Source organism: Acanthopagrus latus, chromosome 11 (assembly GCF_904848185.1).
Source record: "Acanthopagrus latus isolate v.2019 chromosome 11, fAcaLat1.1, whole genome shotgun sequence".
NCBI classification, from domain to species: Eukaryota; Metazoa; Chordata; class Actinopteri; order Spariformes; family Sparidae; genus Acanthopagrus; species Acanthopagrus latus.
Genome location: NC_051049.1, coordinates 30,426,900 through 30,453,289, shown reverse-complemented (window position 1 = coordinate 30,453,289; position 26,390 = coordinate 30,426,900). Strand labels below are relative to the sequence as shown.

General features: G+C 42.6%; 1 protein-coding gene across 9 annotated transcripts in view; it reads right to left on the bottom strand.

The window, feature by feature from the left end:
* Positions 1 to 26,144, bottom strand: part of st3gal3a (ST3 beta-galactoside alpha-2,3-sialyltransferase 3a) — a 198,184-nt gene extending 172,040 nt beyond the window's left edge. For 2 of the 9 annotated variants that reach the window (XM_037115140.1, XM_037115141.1), the window contains exons 1-4: positions 25,796 to 26,048; positions 25,399 to 25,460; positions 25,144 to 25,302; positions 21,571 to 21,722 (exon numbers count right to left, since the gene is read on the bottom strand). In XM_037115140.1, coding sequence (XP_036971035.1) covers positions 21,571 to 21,685 — 115 coding nt within the window. In that variant the 5' untranslated portion in view covers positions 21,686 to 21,722; positions 25,144 to 25,302; positions 25,399 to 25,460; positions 25,796 to 26,048. The other 7 variants (XM_037115135.1, XM_037115137.1, XM_037115143.1 and 4 more) reach the window with 7 other exon arrangements.
* Between the last annotated feature and the right edge of the window lie 246 nt (positions 26,145 to 26,390).

Here is a 26,390-nt window from a genome sequence, read left to right as displayed (position 1 = left end):
TAGTACAAGAATAAATAAATGTCACTCTGTATTTGATTGTCTGGTAATTCTTATTCTTTGTATGTAGTAGAGGTATAAAGAAGAACCTTTTTTCTACCTCTTACACACCACTTTCTAATCAAGCCAAGACACAGGGTAGCAGAGCCAGACACACTCTCTAGAACTCTCTACCCCCCTAAAATTTGAGAAAAACCCTCATCCCTAGCAAGCGGTACATAAACATTCAATCCAACCATCTTTCAGATTAAATCTGCTGTAAATGTTATATGTTAATGTATATTTTTATTCAAATACATGTTCAATGCTTTACATTTTAATGATTACACTGTGACGCCCTAGCTCTCATTTGTTCTATGTCCATATATAACAGAAATAACAGTATCAGCACCTTAGAATCACTTGTTTTTTTTAAATAGATGAACTGGCTCCCCCATCTGGTAAAAATTTAGATTCCTGCAAGTAGAAAGTCATCTCCCCTAAACAAACATCACTGTACTTGCTTTTGATATTTCAGATTTATGTTTTCCATTTCAACCAATATCAGAGTCTTTGTAAATGTCAGTGTTATTGTCAAGATTATATTACAGTCAGCACAGCAAAAATATGATGATGACATTTGTTCAGACATTTAGCTTTTTATCAAGTCAACATCATGGCTTTTCACATTTAAAATGAAGAAATCATTAAGCACAGTTGAATTAGTTTGTAAGTTAGCTTCTGCTGTAATAGTGAGTTGTGGCTGAAACAAGGGCAGCTGAATGTAAGAACTCTCAGTTTACCTGACTTAAGGACTGCATTGTAATAATCATTTCAAGTTTCAAGTTCAAGTGATCATTTAATGGAAATTACTGAAAAAAATCAAATAAAAAATCAATAATTCATAACTAAAATTGAGAACAGTTCACTGAATGCTATAAGGACTGATTTACATTTTTTATGTTCTAATCATTCTAAATCAGGAGGGAGGGAATTACACATTAAAATGCCTCGATTTGTGTAATTCAGATTGATACACCTCATGAGCTTCAGATTTTTTTTACCTAGAAAACAGGAGTCTGGATCCCCATCTCTTACATTGAAATTGATTTACTGTAGGAACTAGGGCCTTACAGGATATCATTTTCCATATTGCCTTGCGATGTGTACATGTGTTATTACAGTCAGCAAATTAACTCAAACACATCCTGCTGCAGGTTTTCTGCTGCTTGATACAAAAGGAAAAACTTGCACATCTCCAAGAGAAGTTTGTGTGATATAGCATTCAATTTACTCTGAGTTTTTGAATACACAAAGGCTGTTGCTTGTGGATCACATGCAGGCTCTGAATGCATGGTGAGTGGCTCTGAGTTGCCTTTGTTGTTTGGTGTGGAGGAGCAATATGCAGGTTTAAATGGAATTGGATCATGTTGAAAAGTCTGTCACTGTGGACAGTTAAAACATAAGCCTTGTCTCCCATGTCTGTCAGGATGAGGAATAATCTGGTGGATGTGTAGTGCTTGAAGTGGAAAAAAAACATTAGACACAAAAATTGCTACTTCTCATATTCTCATGTTTGCAAAACAAACAGACGGCAGAGAAGAGTGGGCAGGTGAGAACAGAAATGTAATTGTTGTATGAGAAGCCCTTTAGGCCAAAAGTACATACTTCACTTTCACATACATATATACTGGTGCTGACAAATGTACATACATGCATAATCCCAGTACTGCAGTCATGCCCACCCTTTTTTAAGCTTACAAGCTAATTTCAAAATGACAGGTCAAAATGATCTACCTCAGTGATGCTGAGTGGGTCCCTGGGAAATTCAATGGGTCCCCACTCCCCAGTTAAAAACATGTATTTCTTTCTTATATTATTCTATTTCTTAAATTTTATTGAGTGTTAAACTCCTTTGATGACAGGGGGACCCCCTCCTGGGCCATCCAGTGAGTGACTTTTAACAGCGTCAACACTGCTTTGTCCTGCTGACTGTCCACCGTCATCTGACTTTGTTCCAAGTCTTTTTGTAGAGCAGGAATACTGAGGCAGGACTGATGTTCTTTGCTTAAAACATGGCGAGTGATGGTGGAGTGCTGATAGTTGGTGCATTTGTTTGATTTGTGCATAGATGTGCCTGTTTTGTTATAAATAGTGAAAATGTCACAATACATGAAATTGTCATCTGAAAAGTGCAGCCATTTGTATGTGGTGAGCTGCTGCTTGAGAAAAGTTTGCTTTTTTTGGGAGAAAGATGCAGAAGGTTGAGGCACTTCTTTTGCAGTGGGCTCATGAGGCTTAGTAGAGGAGGAGGCAGAAGTAGGTACAGGCAATGTTGAGGTACTCACTCTAGGCTGAGGCTGAGGTAGTGGGAGCAGAAAATACAGCTGCAATAGTCTGCTGACCTGCAACAGGTTTTATATTTTTCTTCGGTGGCATTTTTGCGTTCTCCTTTTCCTGCTTACACGAGAAAAAACGGGATCTCGTTGGAAGCACGATGTATGCACAGACGCCGTTTGGGCATAACAAAATGGCGGCTGCCATTCAATGTAGTTTTCATCACCACCACAGATTATGTTTTATTTATTTCATTACAGCACGTCCCCTAAACGTTAAAACATAATTGACATGAATAAGCACAGCATCGAGCAGTGTAAACGTGGGTTTATTTACTATGAAGTTCATATTTTTAATTTTTGAAATGAAATCAGTGGTGACGGGCTAGTTGTTTTGGTAGTGGCTAAATTAGCATGTCGCGATCCTTTGTACAGGGGATCACGTCTGCGCCGAGTAGATGCGCAGAGGGTTGAAACAATGCTTGTCCCGTCTGCTAAAATCAAGGTTTCTTTTGCCAGTTACTGTGATTAAACATGAGTTGTTTAATGTTCACAATGTATCGTTTTTCATGGGAAAAATGAGGTGCGTACCTGGGACGCATGGATAGTGATTTTAGTGCGTCCTTTCAAATTTTAATGTGTCAGGGACGCAGGACGCGTACCTGGCAACATCACTGCTACCTGCATTAAAAGTACTCAACATCTATTTATTTATACATATACTGTGTATACTTCATATTAAACAATGCATAACTGATATTGAGAGAGTAATGTAATCCTTGGTATTGCACATAAAAATAAACAGAAGTAATGCACATAGGTGACAAATTGCTATCAATATTACACACAAATTACACACTGGGAGTTTTGCAGTAGCTTGCACGTTTGTGCATACATGGTGACCCGTGACCCCACGTCAATCAGGTGGCATAGATTTGAGTTTGCTTTGTATGTATGCAAGAGTGAGTATGTGATAATGTAAAAGTGAGTACGAATGTATGTAAGAGTTAAGCATCAACATGGATTTAATCATGCAGGGAGTCAGAGGGATAGATTAGTGCCACAGACAAAAGTCACCAATCTCATGAGCAATTTAAAGCTGCAGTATGGAGTTTGGAGAAATAAGTGGACTTAGTCAGAAAATTTGAATGATACAGCTCCCAGGTCCCTCCTTCTTTCCCTCTGCTGCGCTGCAGCCCTGCCTTCAAAGCCCCTCCCTACAGAGGAGCCTGCTGTGCACAGCGGTTTGTAACCACGGTAACAGAGGAAGCCAGAGAACCAAGCCGGTGCACTAAAAATAACAACAACGACAACATAAGCCCTGATTGTTCTATTTCTGACCAATACAACTAAATTACAATGAGGAGTCTCTCATGCAGATCACTATAGATATCTATCCCTCACATATTGGACAGCGTTACTACGTAATCATTACCCAGTGATGCATGAGTAACATTATTTCTCAAAACCAATTCAACTATTTCAGAATGTACTGAACACATATTAACGTTATAACTGTCTAGTCACTTGAAAGACACTTTTGCTAACCAGTAGCCATAAAGACAAGAGCTAAACACAAGATTTAGCATACAAGCTAACAAGGCAGATTTAGCAACAGGCTACGTAGCTTGACTGCAACATCGTACAGCGCTGAGTTATGCATTGTTGCGAGTATTACTGTAACCGCCGCCACCATAACCTTGCCTTTAAAACACAGAATTAACTACATATCAAGCAGCGGTCCTTACTTATCCAGCAGAACAGCTGCTAACTCTGCATCACTCCCTGCACTTCTGAAATGATGCTCCCATATTTATCCTTGTTTTGTCTCTGGCTCTGTCTAATTCTTTCTTTTTTACACTGCTTTTCTCTATCTGTCTTTTTATTTCTTCTCTTTAGCCCCTTCTAGTTAGAAAATGTGCCACATTTGCAGCCACGTAAAGGCTGCAATCTGCCGTCTTGTCTATGTGAAAGGGAGGTATAATATTCCTTCTTTTCAAAAAAGCCGCCACTGGGGTAGGCTGAAACGTGACGTGACATGAAGCACGCAGTTGGTGGGTGTGAGCCCCATGGTACAAGTGTCAGTTTCCAAACAGCAAGATGCAACTGCTATGGTTTTTAGGTTAACAAATAGCAATGCTTGTAATGGAACTGCTGTGGTCAACTGTTTCCTGGTTTTAAAACTCCCGGCTGTGGGTCGCACAACAGTGCACGTCATGGACACCTCTGCCTGTCTCTCAATTGGGGACCGGGACATCGATGACTTGGATTTACATAGCAATGGAGGTGGCAAAAAGTGTACCCTACTAGGCGTCATATCGGCAGACCAAAACAGACCCCCAGTATACTGTGGTCTTCATTTTCATTTATTTATGTATTTATTCATTAGGGGTTCACCATATTTTTAAAACCATGAATACAGGTATTTTCATGTGTTTACTTGTGAAACCGTGTACTGATACCCGTTGTGTGAAATACCCGTCAATATTCAGGGGGGCCCCCCATCTCCCAAGTGTTGCACAATACTAATCTAAATTTTCAGTAGGCATATACAGTAATATTACGATATTTCATGGATGCAATGTGCTATAGCAGTGTTTCCCCTAGATTTTTTGTGGCAACGGTGCACTGACTTGGTGACCTAGCAACACTAGGGGGTCCAGAGGAGTAACAGCTCACCACCTCGGCTCCCGCAGCTTAACACAGTCTTTCGATGTAACTTTAGACATAGACGCATAAAAAAAAAAAAAAAAAAACACTGGGCAGAACCGGGACACCTTGAATGGACCTAAGAATGCCAAACACCCAGAGGAAGATCACCCACATGCCTAAATCCACCAGACTCGCAGACGTTCAGTCGCCCCAATCTAGCCAAGCTAGCATGGCGGACCACACACCGCCGCCACTTAAGGCTCAAGTGGAGATTGATAACTTGGTAATGAGAATTACTACCGAGGTGCTTAAAGGCGGTGAATCCTCCATCAATAAGAGGATTGATCCTGTCCTCATGAGGCTAGAGGCTTACTTGTCTAAACTCACCGCATTTGATACTTGGCTTGCCGAGGCTGAGCAACGCATCTCCGACTCTGAAGATGCTGTGGCTAACCACACTGCTAAAACCTAGCCGAAGTCGGGAAGAAGCTGGAGACAAGTGCTGGACAAAACTGATGAGCTACAAATCAGGGGACGACGATGTAACATTCGCATCATCAGACTACTCAAGGACAGCGAGGGCTGCAACCCCGTCTCCTTTTTAAAAACCTGGCTGCCGGAGCTGCTGCTGCAAATACAAGTGTGTATTGCGTGAGCTAGAGGGTGTGACATCATCACTAGAATGTAGAACAGCTGGAAGAGCTGGAGAAAAAGTTCTCTTCAACTTGATTTAGATCCCACATCTTTAACTTCACATAAACACTATATACATATAAATGTAGCACATCTTGTTGGTTTTCAGCTGATGGTCCTATTTCAGATGTAGGACTCACACTTTCGGCTGTAGAAGTCCTAGAGCAACGAGCACTCCAGCAGCTTCCCCATAAGGCGCAATGTTAACTTTGAGCATAGGTTTCTGGAGGAGAGCAGACAGGACTTGTTTTGTCTCTTGCTCTGCTGCTGTCATTTTTCACTCTCCAGAAATAAAAAAAATGACATCACATATTCAATATATAAATATTTTGGTGATAACTATGACATTTTTTCTGAAACTGTTCACCTTTTAAAGCTCTTTGAGCCCTCTTACTTTTTAGCTTTCATCATGCAACACACCCCATTAGTTAATCAGTTCTTCTCTAATCTGGCTGGATTCTCTGGATTTTTTTCAAGATCTCCCAAGAGAACCAGTGTGGTTGATAGTGTGGTGGCATACAGACTCCCAAGAGCAAGCACAGTAAGCTGGAACTTCCATCGCTGTGCTGTGAACACTGAGTTTGAGCACGAATGTGACATCATCCAGTGTCTTGAAATCATCAGGGGAGTTTTAGCCTACCACTCTGCAGGAAGCTCAAGGGTTTGTGTGGCTACTCAATGATGATACTTTGAGCTTCTTCCGTAAACTGTTTCATAGCATTATGCCTCGTGTGAACATTTTCTTCAGCCAGCTCGAGAAGCGGACCATCAACTCAGTCTTTGTCCGGGTAATCATGCAGCAGTACATGCACTTTTTCTGACTTCAGCATATATTATTTAATACAAGTGGCAGCAGGCCACCAAATTATAAAGGAACAGCTTCTTCATCGCAAGGTGTTGCGTGTAGAGGCCCTGAAGGCAGCATGCTCCCAGGGACGTGGACTGCGAGGGCCCGTCCAACGCTGCTTGCAGCTTTAATTAGGGCCCGAGCGCCGAACTGCATTCGGCTGCGAAGCCCTATTGTATTTGCTAGGATTTTTATTTTTTTATTTTTTTAATTTCCTCTGTACTCTTTGGGAGCACTTTTGGTGGACTTAACATGCACAAAAACTCACCAAAATTTGCCAGCCCCCCCCCAAGGTTGGACGAAAAATGAGGTGAGGAGATTTTACGGGCGCTCAGACCAAAATGGCTCAGCGGCGCCATCCGCAGGTTGGTTTTTGGGGCCTGGCCCATAGGCAAATTTTTGCATAGAGACATGAAATTTGGTGGACTTGTTCATCTTCCCCAGACCCACAAAAAAGTCTCTTGCAGACCCTGGCCATGTCCCACAGGAAGTCAGCCATGTTGTTTTGAAGTTGGAAATTTGGCTTTTTCCAGGGGTCGTATTTGAGCAAACTCCTCCTAGGGCTTTTATCCGATCCATGAAGAAATTGGCAGATGTGCTCTTCAGGCCTTGGGGATGAAAAGTTATTAAAAGATTCGGATTAATATGTACTACGTGGGAGAGGTGGGGCCAAGAATATGGCGTTTTTTCATGAAATTTTGACGCGTCATAATTTTGCCATAAATAGTCCAATCTTCACCAATGCTCTGAGATAGTCTGGCAGTCCGGGCTAGGATAATTTCACATCAGAACATCTGGTGATTTGCATAGCGCCTCCTGTTGGCCATTCACTTAGTCACTCTTCGTAGATGATTTCCCAAATCATAGAAAATTCACCGTACAGAGCTGAAATTTAGTGAGAATATCCCAAACAAGAGTTTTTGAGCAAGTTAAATGACATTTGTGGCCCGGAAAAGTCTTTCTTCTATTTTTTTTCCTCGGTGCCTGTTTGCGAGCATTTAAAATATACTAAACATATTTGAAAATACACCAAAAATTGTATCCCCCCGAAAGTTTGCCGCAAAATTTGATATTTTAGTGGTTTTATGGGCTCTCAGACCAAAATGGCTCAGTGGCGCCATCCGCAGCTTGGTTTTTGTGGCCTCGTCCATAGGGAAATTTTTACCTAGCGACATGAAATTTGGTGGACATGTTCATCTTCCCCAGACCCACAAAAAAGTCTCTTGCAGACCCGGGCCACGCCCCACAGGAAGTCCGCCATTTTGATGTGAATTTTTGATATTGGGCGATTTACTCACCTCGCATTTGAACGAACTCGTCCTAGGGATTTTGCCCAATTGACTTCAGATTCGGTACAGATCATCTAGAGACCATGCTGATCAAAGGTTATTAAAAGAATTTCTATAGGTCAAAAGGTGTGACCTGTAGAGCCCCACAAATTTGGTGACTTTAGGCGAATTTTGATGATTTTGAATGGAAATCTCCATTGACAGTTTCGCTGATTTTTGAAAAAAAGTGTCCTGCTTTCATCTACTTTTTCTGAGCTGCCTTAAAATTCTTGGGCTTATTATGACATATATCATGCAAGTTTTGGCTACGTAATTAATTGGAGGGAAAAAAAACACCTATATAGCAATTGGAATTTTAGATGGATCGATCCTTTGCAATTAAATTACGTTAACCTTTTTGATGGCTTTAACCCATGCTTCATGACAGCTGCTTCAGATGTGACATTTGTGGCCAGAGCCATGCCCAGAAAGCCTCCATACACTCAGGGCACCACCGTGAGGACCCTGTGGTAGCGCGGGTTCACGAGGGCCCGTTCAACTCCGCTTGCTGCTTTAATTAGGGCCTGAGCAGGGAACCTGCAAGGACCCTATTGTTTTTGAAGGAATTCTTTATTAGGGCCCGAGCAGGGAACCTGCGAGGACCCTATTGTTTTTGAAGTGATTCTTTTTTTTTTTTTTTTTTTTCTTCGGACGAAATGATTGCCTTTTTCACTGCCTGGACATACCCCAAAACTCACCAAACTTGGAATGTAAGTCACACCTGGCGAAAAATTTTACAATCTATTGTCGTCCTGAATTTCTGCCACTAGGTGGCGCTGTTATTAAGGAAAGCACGTTTTGGCTAATAACTCCCATATACTTTGTCGCACATTCAAAAACCTTATATCTACGCGTTCACTGCAAAGTGGCGAGTCTAGTGGCATAGGCCACGCCCATTTCCGCCTACCGTTTTTTTCCGCTACGTCGCAAAATGTCGAAAACCTACTTTTTCGAACTCCTCTCAGGCGATTTCACCGATTTGTTGGAAACTTGGCACACATTATCTGTGGACCCTTGTGACAAAAAGTTATTAAAAGAATTTTGATAGGCCAAACAATACTCAAGTTATTAAATAACAACTTCCTGCAGATTTCCTACCAAACAGGAAGTGTTGGATATCTCCACAACGGTGTGTCCAAATGACATGAAACTTAAGATTCTACTTTGACATGACTTATTGAGCATGTGTCGAAAAGTTTAGGCGATGACCACAAGGTGGCGCTCTTTAAATTCAAATAGTTTATATCTCCACATCGGTTGGGCGGATTGACACGAAACTTGGTATAGTCATTGCCACCAAAACAACAAATTCCTGCATATTGTGTTGAAAGCAGACAATCTTGCACATCTAAACAAAATACGGTCTGATTATCACGTAAATGTTCATAATTGTGTTCCATGGACTGATGAGGCTCTGTGTAAAATTTGGTGCAAATCGGCCAATAGATGGCGATCTGGTCGCAGTCTGATTAGTTTGAATAGACAGTAAATGGGAAAATCTTAAAATCCTCTTCAAAACTCATCGACTTTCAACCTCTTCTTGTGCTTCATGCTTTAAGCTACAGATACCATTCCACCTTTTAAAGAGTCAGAAGACCTTGAACTGTTGGGCATGTATTCAGTTTTTAAAAATATTTTACGGTTTCCAAATCATCACAGTTTTAGTTTTAAGGATTTTTAGGCCTTCTTCTGATTTTATAATGGGTGTGTATTGCATGAGCTAGAGTGCGTGACATCATCGCCAGAGTATAGAGCAGCTGGAAGAACTGGAGAAAAAAATTCTCTTCAGCTACTGGACGATGATACTTTCAGCTTCTTCCTGAAACTATTTCATTGCATTATGCCTCGTGTGGACATTTTTGTCAGCCAGCTCCAGAAGCGGACCATCAACTCAGTCTTTGTCTATGGAATCGTGCAGCAGTACACGCTCTTTTTTCTGTCTTCAGCGTACATTACTTAATGCCAGCGGGAGCAGGCCACCAAATTGTAGAGAAATAGCTTCTTCGAGGCGTTGCATGCGGAAGCCCTGACGGCACCATGCCTCGAGGTGCGTGGACTGCGAGGGCCCGACCAACGCTGCTCGCAGCTTTAATTTTATATTTGGCCCTGTACCTACACCATAACACTTATGGGAATGAAATTCATAGGGGTGGTATAGACTAGCCCCTGCAACTTACACACCAAAAATGACCAGCAGGTGGCGCTATTTTCCACTTGAAAGCGTTTTTGGCCCATAACTCACACATATTGTGTCACACATTGGTAAACCTCATATCTACATGTTCCCTCAATTCAACTGAATTATTTGGTGTAGGCCACGCCCACTTTCAAGCTAACTTTCCATTCGCAAAATTGCAACAAATGCAAAACCTACTTTTTCGAACTCCTCCTAGGCAATTTGACCAATTTGCACTAGACTTTGCGTGAAGCATCTGTGGACCCTCTTGACAAAAAGTTATCAAAAGAATTTTGATAGTACATAAAATGCCCAAACTATAGAACAACAAATTCCTGCATATTGTGTTGAAAGCAGACAATCGTGTACATCTTGACAAAATACTGTCTGATTATCACGTAAATGTTGATAATTGTGTTCCATGGACTGATGAGGCTTTGTGTAAAATTTGGTGCAAATCGGCCAATAAGTGGCGATCTGGTCGCAGTCTCATTAGTTTGAATGGAAAGTAAATGGGAAAATTTTAAAATCCTCTTCAAAATTCATGTCCTTTCAACCTCTTGTTGTGCTTCATGCTTTGAGCTACAGATACCACTCCACATTTTAAAGAGTCAGAAGACCTTGAACTGTTGGGCATGTATTCAGTTTCTAAAAATCTTTAATGGTTTTCAAACCATCACAGTTTTGGTTTAAAGGATTTTTAGGCCGTCTTGTGATTTTATAATGGGTGTGTATTGCGTGAGCTACAGTGAGTGACATCATCATTAGAGTGTAGAGCAGCTGGAAGAACTAGAGAAAAAAATCCCTTCAGCTACTGGATGATGATACTTTCAGCTTCTTCCTGAAACAATTTCATTGCATTATGCCTCATGTGGGCATTTTCGTCAGCCAGCTCCAGAAGTGGACCATCAACTCAGTCTTTGTCTGGAGAATCATGCATGTACATTACTTAATACCAGTGGGAGCAGGCCACCAAGTTAGACAGAAACAGCTTCTTCAAGGCGTTGCATGCGGAAGCCCTGACGGCAGCATGCCCCGAGGTGCGTGGACTGCGAGGGCCCGTCCAACGCTGCTCGCAGCTTTAATTATTATTATTATTATTAGTAGTATTATTATTATTATTATTAGTTTGTTTGTCTGTCTATCTGTCATCTAATTTTACCGTTGATCTCATTACATACTGTTCTTAACTGCCTGTCTTCACCTTGTGTTTTTGAGATGCCATACCTGTCAGTTTTTGTCATTTTGCCTTTTTTTTTGTGCTTTGCAAAACCTGTTTAATAAAAAAAAAATAACACTTTAAATGGTGATTACTGGTGAGATTTTTTTTAAAAAAAAAGAAAAAAATCATTTTCAGAATTTCAGAATCTGAATCTAAGACATGAGACAAAATTGTGTAGAAGTTGACATTGCTGCTTGAAAATAAGCACTCGGCCTTAACTTTACATTGTTCTTCTGGGGAGTCAGTGGGTAGGAGAGGATCTTCTGTTCTAGTAGTGAGTGGGCCCACTGTGCTAGCTGCACCAGCATTGTCTTTCAGTGCCTCTTCATCTCTGATGCCACCTTTTTGGATGTGAACCTAAAGTGTGTGAGTACCCCGGACTTTGCACAGTGCCAATACCTATATTTTTACCAAAAAAAACCTATTAGGTTACAGATACACTGAACTGAAGGACAGGATTTATTTTATTCTCTGCTTGTTACAACAAATGATAATAAAGTAAAGTAGCCTAGTAGTTGTATCAACATCTGCATGTTATTAAGAACTGACTCTCAAATCAAATAAAGAACAATTCAAAAACATTTCGACAATATTCATTGTCACTTAACATTTAATTATACAGATATATAATGCCGTAGATATGTATTATTATTTTCTCTTTAAGGAAAAGGTAGGCTGCATTTAAAAATGTAATAGTGAAAATTAAAAAAAAAGCTTTTAAAAAACTGAGCATCTTAAAATAAAGTACATCATTTTTGAAAAATAACATTTCAATTTCTGTTCCCCCTCAAGAAAGGTTTCAGGTACTGAACAAAAATCCAAGCATCATTGGGGGAACATTTATTAGCTCTTAAGCATCATGTGTAGTTATTTTTCTCTGTCACCAGCTCACTTATCTCTCCATCTTCTCTCCCTGTATTGCTCGCTCATCTTTCCATCTGTCACTCACTTTTCACCCCTTTCATCTGTCTGTAGTCAGAGTCGAAATGTTTATCACCCGTAATGCACAGATTTTATTGGCTGAGTAGCATCACATTGGATGGCTTAACTCGCATGCACTTGGTCAGTGGATTTCCTGGTCTATAAAAGTGGCGCCTCTCAAAATGGAAGTGCCCCATCAAAATTTCAAATACTTCAATAATTTATTGACTATAGGTCCAGGCAGTGGCGGATGGTGAAAAATATTCTAGGTGGGGCTGGATGTGCCAGAGGCTTATGGTAACTATCCCAATAAAAGAACCATTTTTTTAGGGATCAATAATTATTTAATTGCCCTTTAGAAATCAACAGTTTGACAGATAATGACAATGTTATGAGATGTATATTCACGAATTCTCTTAATACAAAATTAAAGTTCTTGATAGACATTTACAGGTGGATGATGATTAAAAATGACTATATACAGGGGCGCTGCTTAGTTCAGTTGGTAGCGCGCACGACCCATGTGCCGAGGCTCTGCAGCGGACCTGGGTTTGACTCCCGGCCTGGGTCCCTTTGCTGTGTGTCACTCCCCCTCTCTTACCCTGTTTCCTGTCATACTCTTCAAGCTGTACTGTCACTAAAGCCAGAAAAAGGCCAAAAAATACTGTCTGAGCAGGGACACCCAGACTTCCCTCACCCCGGACACTTCCCCTGGCTCCTCCGGGAGGATTCCAAGGCGTTCCCAGGCCAGCCGAGTGACGTACTCACTCCAGCGTGTCCTGGGTCTTCCTCTGGGTCTCCTCCCGGTGGGGCATGCCAGAAACACCTCCCGAGGAAGGCGTCCACGGGGCATCCGATATACATGCCCGAGCCACCTCAGCTGGCTCCTCTTGATGTGGAGGAGCAGCGGCTCTACTCCGATCTCCTCCCGGGTGACAGAGGTCCTCACCCGATCTCTAAGGGAGCGCCCTGCCACTCTGCGGAGGAAACTCATTTCAGCCGCTTGTATCCGGGATCTTATTCTTTCGGTCATGACCCAAAGTTCATGACCATAGTTGAGGGTAGGAGCGTAGATTGTAGACTCTCTCTTCACCACGACAGTCCGATACAACAACCGCATTACTGCGGTTGCTGCATCGATCCGCCTGTCAATCTCATGCTCCATCCTTCCCTTACTCGTGAACAAGACTCTAAGATACCTGAACTCCTCCACTTGAGGCAAGAACTCTCCCCCAACCCCGAGGGAGCAAGCCACCTTTTTCCGGTGGAGAACAGTGGCCTCAGACTTGGAGGTGCTGATTTTCATCCCAGCTGCTTCGCACTTGGCTGCAAACTGCCTCAGAACATGCTAAAGGTCCTGGCTCGATGGAGCCAACAAGACCACATCGTCTGCAAAAAGCAGAGATGAAATCCAGTGGCTCCCAAACTAGACCCCTCCGGCCCCTGACTGCACCGAGAAATTCTGTCCATAAAAGTGATGAACACAACTGGTGACAAAGGGCAGCCCTGCTGGAGTCCAACATGCACTGGGAACAGGTCTGACTTACTGCCGGCAATGCGAACCAGACTCCTGCTCCGGTCATACAGGGATTGTACAGCCCTTAGCAGAGGGCCTCCAACCCCGTACTCCCAGAGCACCTCCCACAGAATGCCGCGAGGGACACGGTCGAATGCCTTCTCCAAGTCCACAAAACACATGTGGACTGGTTGGGCAAACTCCCATGAGGCCTCGAGCACCCTGCAGAGGGTATAGAGCTGGTCCAGTGTTCCACGGCCAGAACGAAAACCGCATTGTTCCTCCTGAATCTGAGGTTCGACTATCGGCCGAATTCTCCTCTCCAGTACCCTGGAGTAGACTTTCCCAGGAAGGGTGAGGAGTGTGATCCCCCGATAGTTGGAAAACACCCCCCGTTCCCCCTTTTTGAATAGAGTGACCACCACCCCAGTCTGCCCGTCCAGAGGCACTGTCCCCAACTGCTACGCGATGCTGCAGAGACGTGTCAGCCAAGACAGCCCCACAACATCCAGAGACTTGAGGTACTCAGGGCGGATTTCATCCACCCCCAGTGCTTTGCCACCGAGGAGCTTCCCAACTACCTCAGCGGCTTGGGTGATGAATGAATCCACCTCTGAGTCCCCAGCCCCTGCTTCCTCTATGGAAGGCGTGTCAGCGGGATTGAGGAGATCCTCGAAGTATTCCTTCCATCGCCTGACGATATCCCAAGTCGAGGTCAACAGCTCCCCACCTCCTAGGGTGTCCTGGTGCCACATGCACTGATGGACACCCTTATGCTTGAACGTGGTGTTTGTTATGGACAAACTGTGACTAGCACAGAAGTCCAGTAACAAAACACCACTTGGGTTCAGATCAGGGAGGCTGTTCCTCCCAATCACACCCCTCCAGGTAACACTGTCACTGCCTACGTGAGCATTGAAGTCCCCCAGTAGAACGATGGAGTCCCCGGTTGGAGCACTCTCCAGTACCCCTCGCAGGGCCTCCAAGAAGGCCGGGTACTCTGCACTGTTGCTCGGCCCGTAAGCCGAAAGAACAGTGAGAGACCTATCCCTGGCCCGAAGGCACAGGCAAACAACCCTCTCGTTCACCAGGAAAAACTCCAACACATGGCGGCTGAGCTGGGGAGCTATAAGCAAGCCCACACCAGCTCGCCGCCTCTCACCGCGGGCAACTCCAGAGTGGAAGAGAGTCCATTCTCTCTCAAGGAGCTGGGTTCCAGAGCCCAGGCTGTGCGTGGAGGTGAGCCCGACTATCTCTAGCCGGTACCACTCAACCTCCTGCCCTAGCTCAGGCTCTTTCCCCCCCAGCGAGGTGACATTCCATGTCCCCATGGCCAGAGTCACTGTCCGGGGATTGGGTTGCCGGGGCCCCCGCCCACGACGGTCACACAAATCACATGGCACCGGCCTCTTCTGAACCCTCCTGCGGGTGGTGAACCGCCCGAGGGCGGGCCCACGTTAAATATATTAGCGAATACTAATTACAATACAATTGCATATTATTGAAATATTTACAGGTGGATGATGATTAAAAATAGCTATGTACAAAGAAAAACTGTCATAGGAATGTACAATGTAGCAATAGGATTAAATATATTAGTGAATACTAATCACAATACAAAATTACGATACAATTTTATATTACTGACATATTTCCAGGTGGATGATGAATGTGAGTGAACGAGTGAATGTGTGTGAGTGCGAGTGAGTGAATGTGTGTGAGTGGGTGAGTGACAGCTCTTATTTGTACATGAACTTTGCTCTGCTGTCTTTCTGAGTGGCAAACTTCTCATTGACTCTTGTGTTAATGTCAGGAACAGCTGTATCAGGTTTTTCTCCATGGGGAGCATAGCCAGTGCGTTCAGGCGGTCTTGTGCCATGGTGTTCCTAAGGAACGGTTTTATCCTCTTTAAAGTAGAGAAGCACATGCTGTAGTCATCAGTGTGGTAATGAGAATTGTTACGACCTGGTTCTTTGGGCCATGATAAAATGGGAGACACACTGAATTTAAGGAGGTTTAACAAAATATATTTATTAAACATAAGTAATGAAATATGCAAGGAGGAAAAATAATGAGTAGATGGGATGTGAACATCAGTAATATCAATAATGTGGGATGTGCATGTGTGTAGAATGTAATGAACGTATGTTGTAAAGTGCATGAACAGAGGATAAGGAAACTCAGGAAAACTGCGGCTACCACATCACCTCATGGGACGTCTGCTGGAGAGGAGAGAGAGAGAATGAGTGAATGAATGAATGAATGACTAGTGGACTGAGGCATGAGAAAAAGCATCGGCGATTAAATTGTCCTTGCTCTTAATGTGTCTGACCTCTAAATTACAGCCCTGCAAGAACAAAGTCCACTGCATCAGACGCTGGTTTGGGCAGTGCAATGAACTCAAAGAGGTCAATGGGTTATGGTCAGTATACACAACTACTGGTCACCCCCCAGTACCAACATAAACCTCAAAGTGTTGAAGTACCCAAATGAGGGCCAGCGCTTACTTCTCTATTGTTGAGTAGTGCAGCTGGTATGAGTTGAATTTTTTTGAGAAGCAACAAACAGATTTGTCAATTTCCCTCTCCTCCTGTAACAACACTGCCCCTGTGCCCACTTGACTGGCATCTGCCTGGATCTTAAATGGCTTATGCAAGCATGGTGCAGCCAGGACTGGAGCTGAACACAGGAGGGATTGCATATTCTCAAACATGCTTTGACAGAAAGGAGACCACACAAATTTCACCCTGCCCTTCAACAGATCAGTCAGCGGTGCAACTACAGTTGAAAAAAATTTACAAAAACTCCTATAATAGCCGACTAAACCCAGGAAATGCATCAATTCTTTTTTTGTAGCTGGAGTGGGATACTTCACAACAGCTCTGACTTTAGCATCGACTGGATGCACCTGCCCCTGTCGGACCACCCGACCAAGATACATCACCGTCGCCCTGGCAAACTCACACTTCGCCAGACTGACCGTGAGTCGCACCTCAGCTAACCGACTGAACAAGGCAGGGATGCGCTGGACATGACCATCCCACGTGTCACTGAAGACAACTACATAGTCCAGATAAACTGCGCAGCCTTCAAGACCTGCCACAACCAAATTCATTGGACGCTGGAAAGTTGCGGGTGCGTTGCGTAGCCCAAAACTCATTACAGTGTATTCGTACAATCCTGTAGGCGTTATAAATGCAGAAATCTCTCTAGCACGAGCAGGCAGCGGAACGTGCCAATACCCCCTCAGCAAGTCGAACTCACAAATTTTGCTGAACCGACCTTGTCTATACAGTCCTCCATTCGCGGCAAAGGATAAGAATCTGACATGGTGACTTTGTTGTTTTCGGTACATAATCAGGACAGAACCTAGGAGACATCAGATTTATCGACCAGCAGACACAGTGAAGCCCAACTAGATGATGATGGAACTGCAATGTGACTGTCCAGCATGTATTTGACCTAAGACTCCATCACCAAACAGAACTGGATACTCCCTGATTACGTTTCTCAACTTACTGCTTTGAACTTCAGATAAGTGAACAAATAAACTCTCCAAGTTACACAACGTCTCTGAATTCTTCAGCCTACCACACATCACAGGGTCATCAGGTGCTCGCACATCCACCTCCTCCGTGTTCAAGATATCCGGAGCCATCAAAACTGAGGACACAGAACCAACACTAAGCACAGGACTGACATCTACACTCTGTGCACTGGACTTACTGGTACAACAGTAAGATCACTTGAACAATACGGCTTCAACAGGTTGACATGACAGAGGCGAGAAGACTTCTTATGCTTTGGAGTGGATATGAAATAGTTTTGCTCTGACGCTTGTCGCTCCGCTGTGTACAGGCCTGAGAACTTCACCTGAAATGGTGAACTTACAACTGGAGTGAGAGCCAAGACCTGATCTCCAGGACTAAACTGGTGACGCTCTGCACGGCGGTCATACACAGTTTTCATTTTAGCCTGAGCAACTTCAAGATTTTCACGCGCTTTTTCTGCCACTGTATACAAACAATGACGGAAACCGTTCACATAATCAAATTCTTTGGTGGATCAGTATCACCCATGCCATCCCGCAGGACTGCTAAAGGACCACGCACTCCATGGCCGAGCACAAGGTCATTAGGGCTAAACCTAGCGCACTCCTGCACAACTTCTCGGGCTGACAAAAATTAACCAAGGTAGGCCTTCCTCCCAATCTCCCCCTATCTCTGTGCAATAAGCATGCAACAGGGACTTCAATGTTTGGTGGAAGCGCTCCAGCGCGCCCTGACTCTGGGCATTTTATGCTGACGCATGGTTGTGCCTCACCTTCAACTGTTTCAACACCTGTGAAAACATGTGAGATGTAAAATTTGAGGCTTGGTCACTCTGAATCACACGCGGAATGCCGAAAATGGAAATGAACTGTGTCAATGCCTTGACTATAGATCTCGTAGAAATTGAACACACGGGATATGCTGCAGGGTATCTTGTCGTCTGGCGCATCACCGTCAGCAGATAAGAGCAACCAGATTTCGAAATTGGTAAAGGCCCCACACAATCTATAATCAGATGTTCAAATGGTTGACCGATAGCTGGAATGGGACACAGAGGTGCTGGCTTAATTGACTGACTCGGCTTACCAGTCAGCTGACAAGTATGACACGATTTTATGTAATTAGAAACATCACGCTTCAACTTTAGCCAGAAAAAAAAAATAGTGCAAAACCCGGTCATAAGTTTTCCTCACACCCAAATGACCTAACGACACAACGACCTGAAACACCGGCTCATTGACAAAGTCACATTCTCGTGGCACCCATTTCGTCACAAGCAACTCATCCTGGAAAAAATAACCGCAAGCTCCATTTCCCATTTCATTCTCAGGCAGAGCACTGGTCACCAAACTGGACAGAGACTGATCACCCTGCTGACCTTTAACCCACTCCACTCGAGGGATGGACGGGGAAAAATCAGGTAGGGGAATCACAGCTTTCGTCTCCTTTTGCTCTCCACTAACACCCAAGTCTTAAGCAGCCTTAGCACACTGTGCATGGGTCATAGCTCAGGATGGAAACACAGCTGGATATTTCCGACCACACTCATCCGGCCCATTACTATTAGCTTAGGTGTAACTACAGGAGACAGCGAGAGACTAGTCCACACCGTGCTCCCAGCCAGATCATTTCCCAGAATCAAGGCCAATCCCATTTCCATACCTCACATCAGAATAAAATTCCCTGTTTCTGTTGCAGGCGAAAACGGCAATACTGATCAAAAAATGAACGCATGCTTAGCGCTTGTATCTCAGAAATTTTATAGGCGACTTCCGGTTATGATGTGGTGGTGAGACGTCGCAGAACCTGTGTGCTCCAGTAAAATATATCAGTATATTAGTAAACCCATTTGTTTAATTTTGCAAATAGTCCAAGTCGAATGATATAAGTGCAAGATATAAGTTGGATCCAAAATGAGGCCGAGTAAACCTGGTACAAGAGGTAAAGAGAAGAAAGGAGACGATGACCTGGAGTTAGCTCATGGGCTAGCTGAAGCCTCCGAAGGCCAAGCTAGGGATGAAGGAATTTTAGCAGCTATTCACGCTCTTTGGAAAGACTTCTCTGCCCAGCTCCAAGAAGTTCTCACCTCAAACCACAGGATCAAAGAAGCCTAACCCTAGCCCTTCATCAAGAAATGACTCCTCCCTGTCAGGTCGGGGTAAAAGGGAAAACTATGGAAGGGGAAGCTGGACCCAAATGCAGTTACACACGGAGTCAAAGATAAAGTGGAACAAAAAGCGAGCTTTAATAAAGCAAAAGCCGAAAACAAGAAAAAGCCAAGGCAGACAAAACAGGACAAAAAGCAAAGTAACAACTGAAACAACCAGGCAAAGTAGCAACTTAACAGCAAGACAAAGTACAAAGAAAAATCAAAGTTCAACTTAAAGATGAAAAACTCAAAATCAAAAAAACTCAAAACCAAGACATACCAAACGGGACAGGAACATGGAACAGGAACATGGAACATGAGCATGGGACAGGAGCATGGAACAAGCGCAAACAGAAAGCAATGACCAGACAAGGAGTGAGGGGAACACAGAGACTAAATACACAGACACTAATGACATGACAAGGAACAGGTGAGGAGAGAGGAGGAAGGAAACCAGGTGAGATAACGAGGGGGAGGAGCACAGAGGAACAGACCAGGAGGGAACAAGACAACAGACAGAGGGAGCCAGAGGGGAGAACACAGGAGAACTTAAAGGACACATGAGGGCATGGAAAAATCAGAACATGAGACACGAGACAAGGAAAAACCAAAACACAGAACACAACAAGACATAGAAAAAAGGACATGAATCAAAACCAAAAACCAGATACAAGGACAAAATAAACAGGAGTCGTGACACTCCCACACTAATACCCGAAGGGTAATAGACCACTTCATGTCAGAGCTGAACCTTTGTGATATTTGGAGATCCAGAAATCCCACCACACTTGAATATTCTTTCTACTCTAACACACACCGAACACAATATTGCATAGATTATTTTGTAATTACTAGGTCTCTGTGGCTAATGTACAGGACTGTGGACACAAAGGCATAGTTATTTAAGATCATGCCCTAATATTTTTGCTCTATCGCCTTACTTCATATGCAAGGGGGCAAACAGTGGCTTAGCCCGAGATGGCTCCAGGATCAGAACTTTCTAAAATTTGTTGAAACAAATATTGAGGTATTCTTTGCTATAAATACAAATCAAACATCTGCTTCTATTAGATGGGAAGCCTTCAAAGCTTATAGGTTTTTGAAGTGCTGTAACAATTTGGGTTTGGTGAATATATATGCAAGTGCATAAAAATGTTTTACCAATCCCCAAGCGAGTCAGTCATGACAAACTTTGTAACCTCCCAGCCCTTTAATCTTCAACGAGGGACCAGACAGGGGTGCCCCCTTTCACCCCCTCTGTTTGCGTTTGTCAATTTCAGGGTATAAAGTGAATAAATCCAAGTCAAATATCCTTTTCCTTAAACAATCTGAGAGAAGATGTCAAATACAAACCACTTTTAAAAATACAACTAGTTTTACTTACTTGGGGATCAATATTACACACTCGACAGAGGACCTTGTATCCACAAACTATAGCCCAGTAATATCCGGAGAGACTAACCTTATTAAAAGATGGTCAACAATCCCAATTTCAATGATTGGTAGGATTAATATCCTTAAAATGAATGTGCTTCCCAAATTTCTGTACTTATTTCAAGGCATTCCACTTCCTCCACCAACAAACTTCTTCCCAAATTTGACAAAAATCTTCAGAAATTTCATATGGAATAACAAGCGAGCAAGATATAAATAAGTAGATAGATAGATAGATAGATAGATAGATAGATAGATAGATAGATATCTTGCATGTGCAGGTGAAGTATGTATTTTTGGCCTAAACGGCTTCTCATTATGTGCACCTAGCAGTTCATTAAAAGCCTTTATTTTATCATTTTGTAATGCCCGTACTTCTTCGTATCACAATATAAGTCATGGGAAAAAAATGCCATTGTCAGTTTTTTTTCCAATGTCGTATCATGGAGGAAGCAATCTCTATGCGACAAGTATGGAGAGGAGTAGTAATTGTGCCTATAGACATGTGACTGTCTAAATAAGACCTGAAAAAATCTGAACCCATTCTTTTAGTAAAACGACTGTTGACATCATGTTGCGGACAGCCCAACAGTGTTAAACAAGGCGAACCAAACCAACAATTATTTTCAGCACAGTAAATGTTCTTAATGTCTAAACATGTTATAGCTCCTGTAGAGGAGACAAATTCCGTCACTCTCCCACTGGTCCCTGACATAAGTTAATAACTGTCATACATCACATTATGCCTGCTTATTGGAGGAAGACTCACATGATTTGTGGCCCCAACCTCGTAAGCTGATCCTCCCTGATGAGTAATAGAGGAATCCCAGAGCCAACATGGAGCACAGGCCCAGGAGGAAGTTTCGACCAGGTTTCATTCTCATCTGCAGCTAGCATCCATGGCACATCCCAGACTGGAGCCTGTGTGAGCAGGAAATACACTGGTCAGCCTGCACTGATATACAGCCAGTGCAAGGATCAATGTATCTTTATTTTTTCTGGTACTACACCGGGATGATTCCTCAGGAGACATGTCAGAGACTTCTCTCCTGAGGAAACTACAACAAATGACTGCATGCTGTTATCAAGCAAAAAGGATACACACTTGACTATTAACATCAGGGGGGCTAATAATTTTGACCCTGGTAGTTTTTGGTTTTTATGAGATAATTTCATTTCTGTGTGGAAAGAACAATACTGTAAGCATTCAAAATAAAACTAGGATGTTTGAAAAAGCTGTGTAAAATTTTTTTGCTCTGTTTAACAGCACTTGGGAAATACTTTTTCATGGGGGGGGCTAATATTTTCTCTCTCTCTCTCTCTCGCTCGCTCTCTCTCTCTCTCTCTCTCTCTGTATATATGTATACATATGCACATATAGATAAATAAACAGATATAGATTACGCTATGATTTCTACTGTTGTGTTTATATTCATAGTAGCTAGCTACACACGAACATCCACAGATTCCGATTCCACTTTGTTGTCCTCTCAATCTCCTCAGACCGGAGTAGACTCGGGCCAGACTCGTTTAGTCTCATTAATCTACAACAGTCAGTTTAGATGCACATAACAGAACGGGACCGAACTGCCAGCAAAATCCCGGTCCAGCGTTGTGGGTTTGAGCTCTGCAGTGATTGCAGACAAATCCTATAATATATTTTGATGCTCCTCTGTTCTGTTGTGACAATGAAACCAGTAAGTTTTTTTTTTTTTTAAACAGCATTATTGTATTATTTCAGTGAGGACTCATAAATAACTAATGTTACGGAAATCTGTTTATGTTTTGTTACGCATTTCTGGATTTATTTTTTTGATATCAACCTTAAAAATCCTTTATCGGTCGGGCTCTATTCACAATTGTGGAATACATTTCTACTGCTATGTGGATAATACTCAGCTGTATGTGCCCATAAAAGCTGATGATGAATCTCAAATCACAAAATTAGAGGCCTTCTTATGGAGTTAGAATCATGCCAAAACCTCACACAAACACACACACACAAAACGTGTTTTACTCACGCCTGACGATCAAACAACGAACAAACTCATTGTGGTTTGCAATACAAAACATAATTCACAAAACAACTGCATTTTGTTTTGCAAATAAGAAATGTACCTATCAAACAAATACAACATGCTTCAGAAACAGCATGTTTTACACATACAAAGAAACATATTTCTTCAAGAACAAAAAAATATCCTTCAAGTACAAACTAAAATCTTTCATGTACAATAAAATATCCTTCAAGTACAAAAAACAATTCTAGAAGTACAAAAAAAAATATGTCACGTTACTTTTGGCACAATCTTACCACTGTCACGTGACTTTTGGCACTTTTTTCCGCCTTGCTGATCCACACACAAATGCCTTCAGATCCACGAACAAATGCAGTAAACTTTCTGCCCCGTGAACTAATACAAGTCACTGGAGTGAACTTTATAAAGCTCCTTCTACAAAGTGCTATAAGTCAATGCCTCTCATTTACACATTCACAGATGTACAGATTAGTCAGGAAACAGATAGGAACCAATAACAACGTCTGGAACGTTCTCTGATGATTATGAATGTAGTGACTCGAGGGGTACCGATTGCGGACGGTGAGCGCTGATGGCGCAAAGACTCATGGGAGTGAATTCTCAAGTGCTCATGAGACTGTTGTTGTTCAGATATGTTTAGTTTAGTTGCTTTCTGTACATCTTCTGGGTGCTGTTGTTGTGTCCTGTTGTGTTCCGAGGATGTGTGATATTGAATTGGCACAGACAAAGATTTTGCAGTGTGCCACCATGGCGAAGTATGATAGGGTGGGTGGTCACAATCATCAAAGGTTGGCGTATATGAGATGAAAATAAATCTGCAGCCCTGAGTCGCTGCCGGTAAATGGCACGGGGTATGGGTTGAAGTTAAAATTCTTTTTCCCCATTAAGCTCACCACATAAACCTTAACTACTCCTTATATGTTCAGTATACAGGTCAGTACCAAAGCACAGGATGGATTATTATGATGTTTTTACACATGTTCACAGCTGCCAATATATGTAATGCTGTTACTGTGATGATACATGACAGTTCAAAGGGGCGGAGCTGCCTTCCCCAATATGATGGTGACGTCACCGTACGGTCCAGTGCTCAATGAGGCATCTATTTATATATGTCTATGGTAAATAGTGTTGCGGCCTTGAATAAAATAGAAAAATAAAAAATAAAAATTGGGGCATTTGTTTGTGGATCAGCAAGGCAGATCCACAAACAAATTTTTTTTGGTACTTGTAGGACTGTTTTTTGTACTTGAAGGATATTTTTTTTGTACTTGCAAGATTTTAGTTTGTACTTGAAGGATATGTTTTGTGCTTGAAAAAATATGTTTCTTTGTATGTGCAAAACATGCTGTATTTGTTTCTAAACCGTGATGTATTTGTTTGATAGGTACATTTCTTATTTGCAAAACAAGTGCATGAGGTTTTGGCTTGATTCTAACTCCATACAAGCTTGTCTACAGTGAAGAAATCAATGACAGAAGACTTTCTTCTCCTAAATCTGGATAAAATTGAGCTGTTGGTCATTGGCACCATGACAGGGAAACAATTTTGATCAGGTGATGGTAACTCTTGACAGCTGGGTTATTTCTTAAAGTTCAGCTGTCAACAATCTCTGTGATATATTTCCAAGATGGAATTTTACCACCTACACAACAAAATGAGGTTTCTCCTGTCCATTGCTGACGCAGAAATCCGTATTCATGCATTTGTTTCATCTAGATTAGAATAGGGTGATGCCTCATTTTCAGGTCTGCCACTTGAGATTGTCTAGGTTCAAATGGTTCAGAATGTTGCAGTCTTAACACATAAAAGAACATTTTATCATATTGCAAAAATGTTAATGAAGGTTCTGAGTCATCCAGGTCATTGTAAATCTGGGTGCTGTATCACTGGCAAATAGACTTGTTTCAGTTTCTTGAAGAAACAGAGTTTAAAAGCCAGCCAATTCTCCTCAAGTTATTCTTGGATGAGAGGTGAAATATCTTCAAGTACCTGAAACAAGTCCAACTGCCAATGACACAGCACCCAGATTTTACACCAATCCAAGCCTCACTTTATTGGCTCGCACTCATGTCAGATCAGTGCCGCTGATGATCAGATCCAACCTGAGATGTATTCTTTCATTCAGTGTTGAAATGTTACGGGTCCATGTATGTTTTTTCTCATGTGTTTCCAGTTTTTTGACAAGAAGTGTCCTTTTTATGACAAGAAACAAAATTTGAAAGCTTTTGATGAAATAGTAAACATGAAAAGTATGAGGCTCAGTGTCATTAATAAAAATCACATGGGCACAAGGTATTCACCTGTATTTGTCTCTGGAGGAATGTTGACAAATTTGGGATTATATTCCCTCCATGCAACAGTGTAAAAGTTGATGGGATGCTTGAATATTCAGAACTGGCTGGAGAGGTCAGGTTCATGGCTTGCTCTGCCCCTCATTTCAGCTGTAAACCAGAATAACACTGGACACAAACATAGCAAGTGTGAATGTATCTGCAACTAGTTTCATGGCAGTATAGAATCGCAATTTCATGGGATGAATGTAAGATTAAACTCACCAATAAAAGTTACATAGATGAGGGCAGTTTCTTTAAGCGAAGTATTGTTTAGAGGTTTACTTCTGTGTGGCCAGAGGAACAGTGTAAAATAAGGAGGGTGAGGCAGACTTAAGTACAGGGATATTACTTTCTGCAGCTAGCAGCTATGTTAGCTCTAAACCATGTTTAGCTGTCTGTCCCCAAATCACTCAATGACAGCAGATGAGCCATAGTAGCTAAAACCATACCAGTTACCTAAACAACACCGCGAGTCCTCAAGTCACTGATGACGCGTTACCGCGCTGGCTCAACACACCACATCAACATACGGACAGGAATATCAGCAAACCTATACAACAAGTAGCTAATAAGCATGACAAGCAAGCTCCGCTAGAGAGAAGCCAGGGCAGATTCTTACCAGACGCACACCGTTATTTTCGGGCTGACCTCGACTTAGTCGCTGCTTCCTGCCGCCGCGGTAACCACCACGACGACTTTAACGGTATTGTGAAAACACGCCAACAGTTAGAACCAGTTGGGCCTTGTATAGACCCAGTGAAGAGGCAGACGCGTGTCCCCTCCCCTCCGTCACTGTTAGAGGCAGGCAGGAAAGAAGACTGGGGTTACCCGGTACGTCCAGATACGCTCTACGTAGAGAACGTCACACCAAACTTAATTTAAAAATCTGTGCATTTAATAACCTTGATGGTTTAAAGCTAGGGTGTGTAATGTTGTTCAGAAACACCTTCTGTTATACTGGGTGAAATGGTCCTGCTATCCTGAGAGTAGTCAATACATTATGGCAGCTGCAGGACTGAGAAAAAGCTGACCAATCAGATGCCTTCATGTCTCGTTCTGCCTGCGCCCCCCTCTGTCCCTCCCTCCTCCACACGTTTCACTGATGCCAGAAATATTCAGCATACTCCTCTTCAGAAATACGGAGTTGCAGGAGAAGATGTTCATTTGGTTACAATGGCAGAGAAAATGCAGCCAGTTACTTGTAACAGCTCACC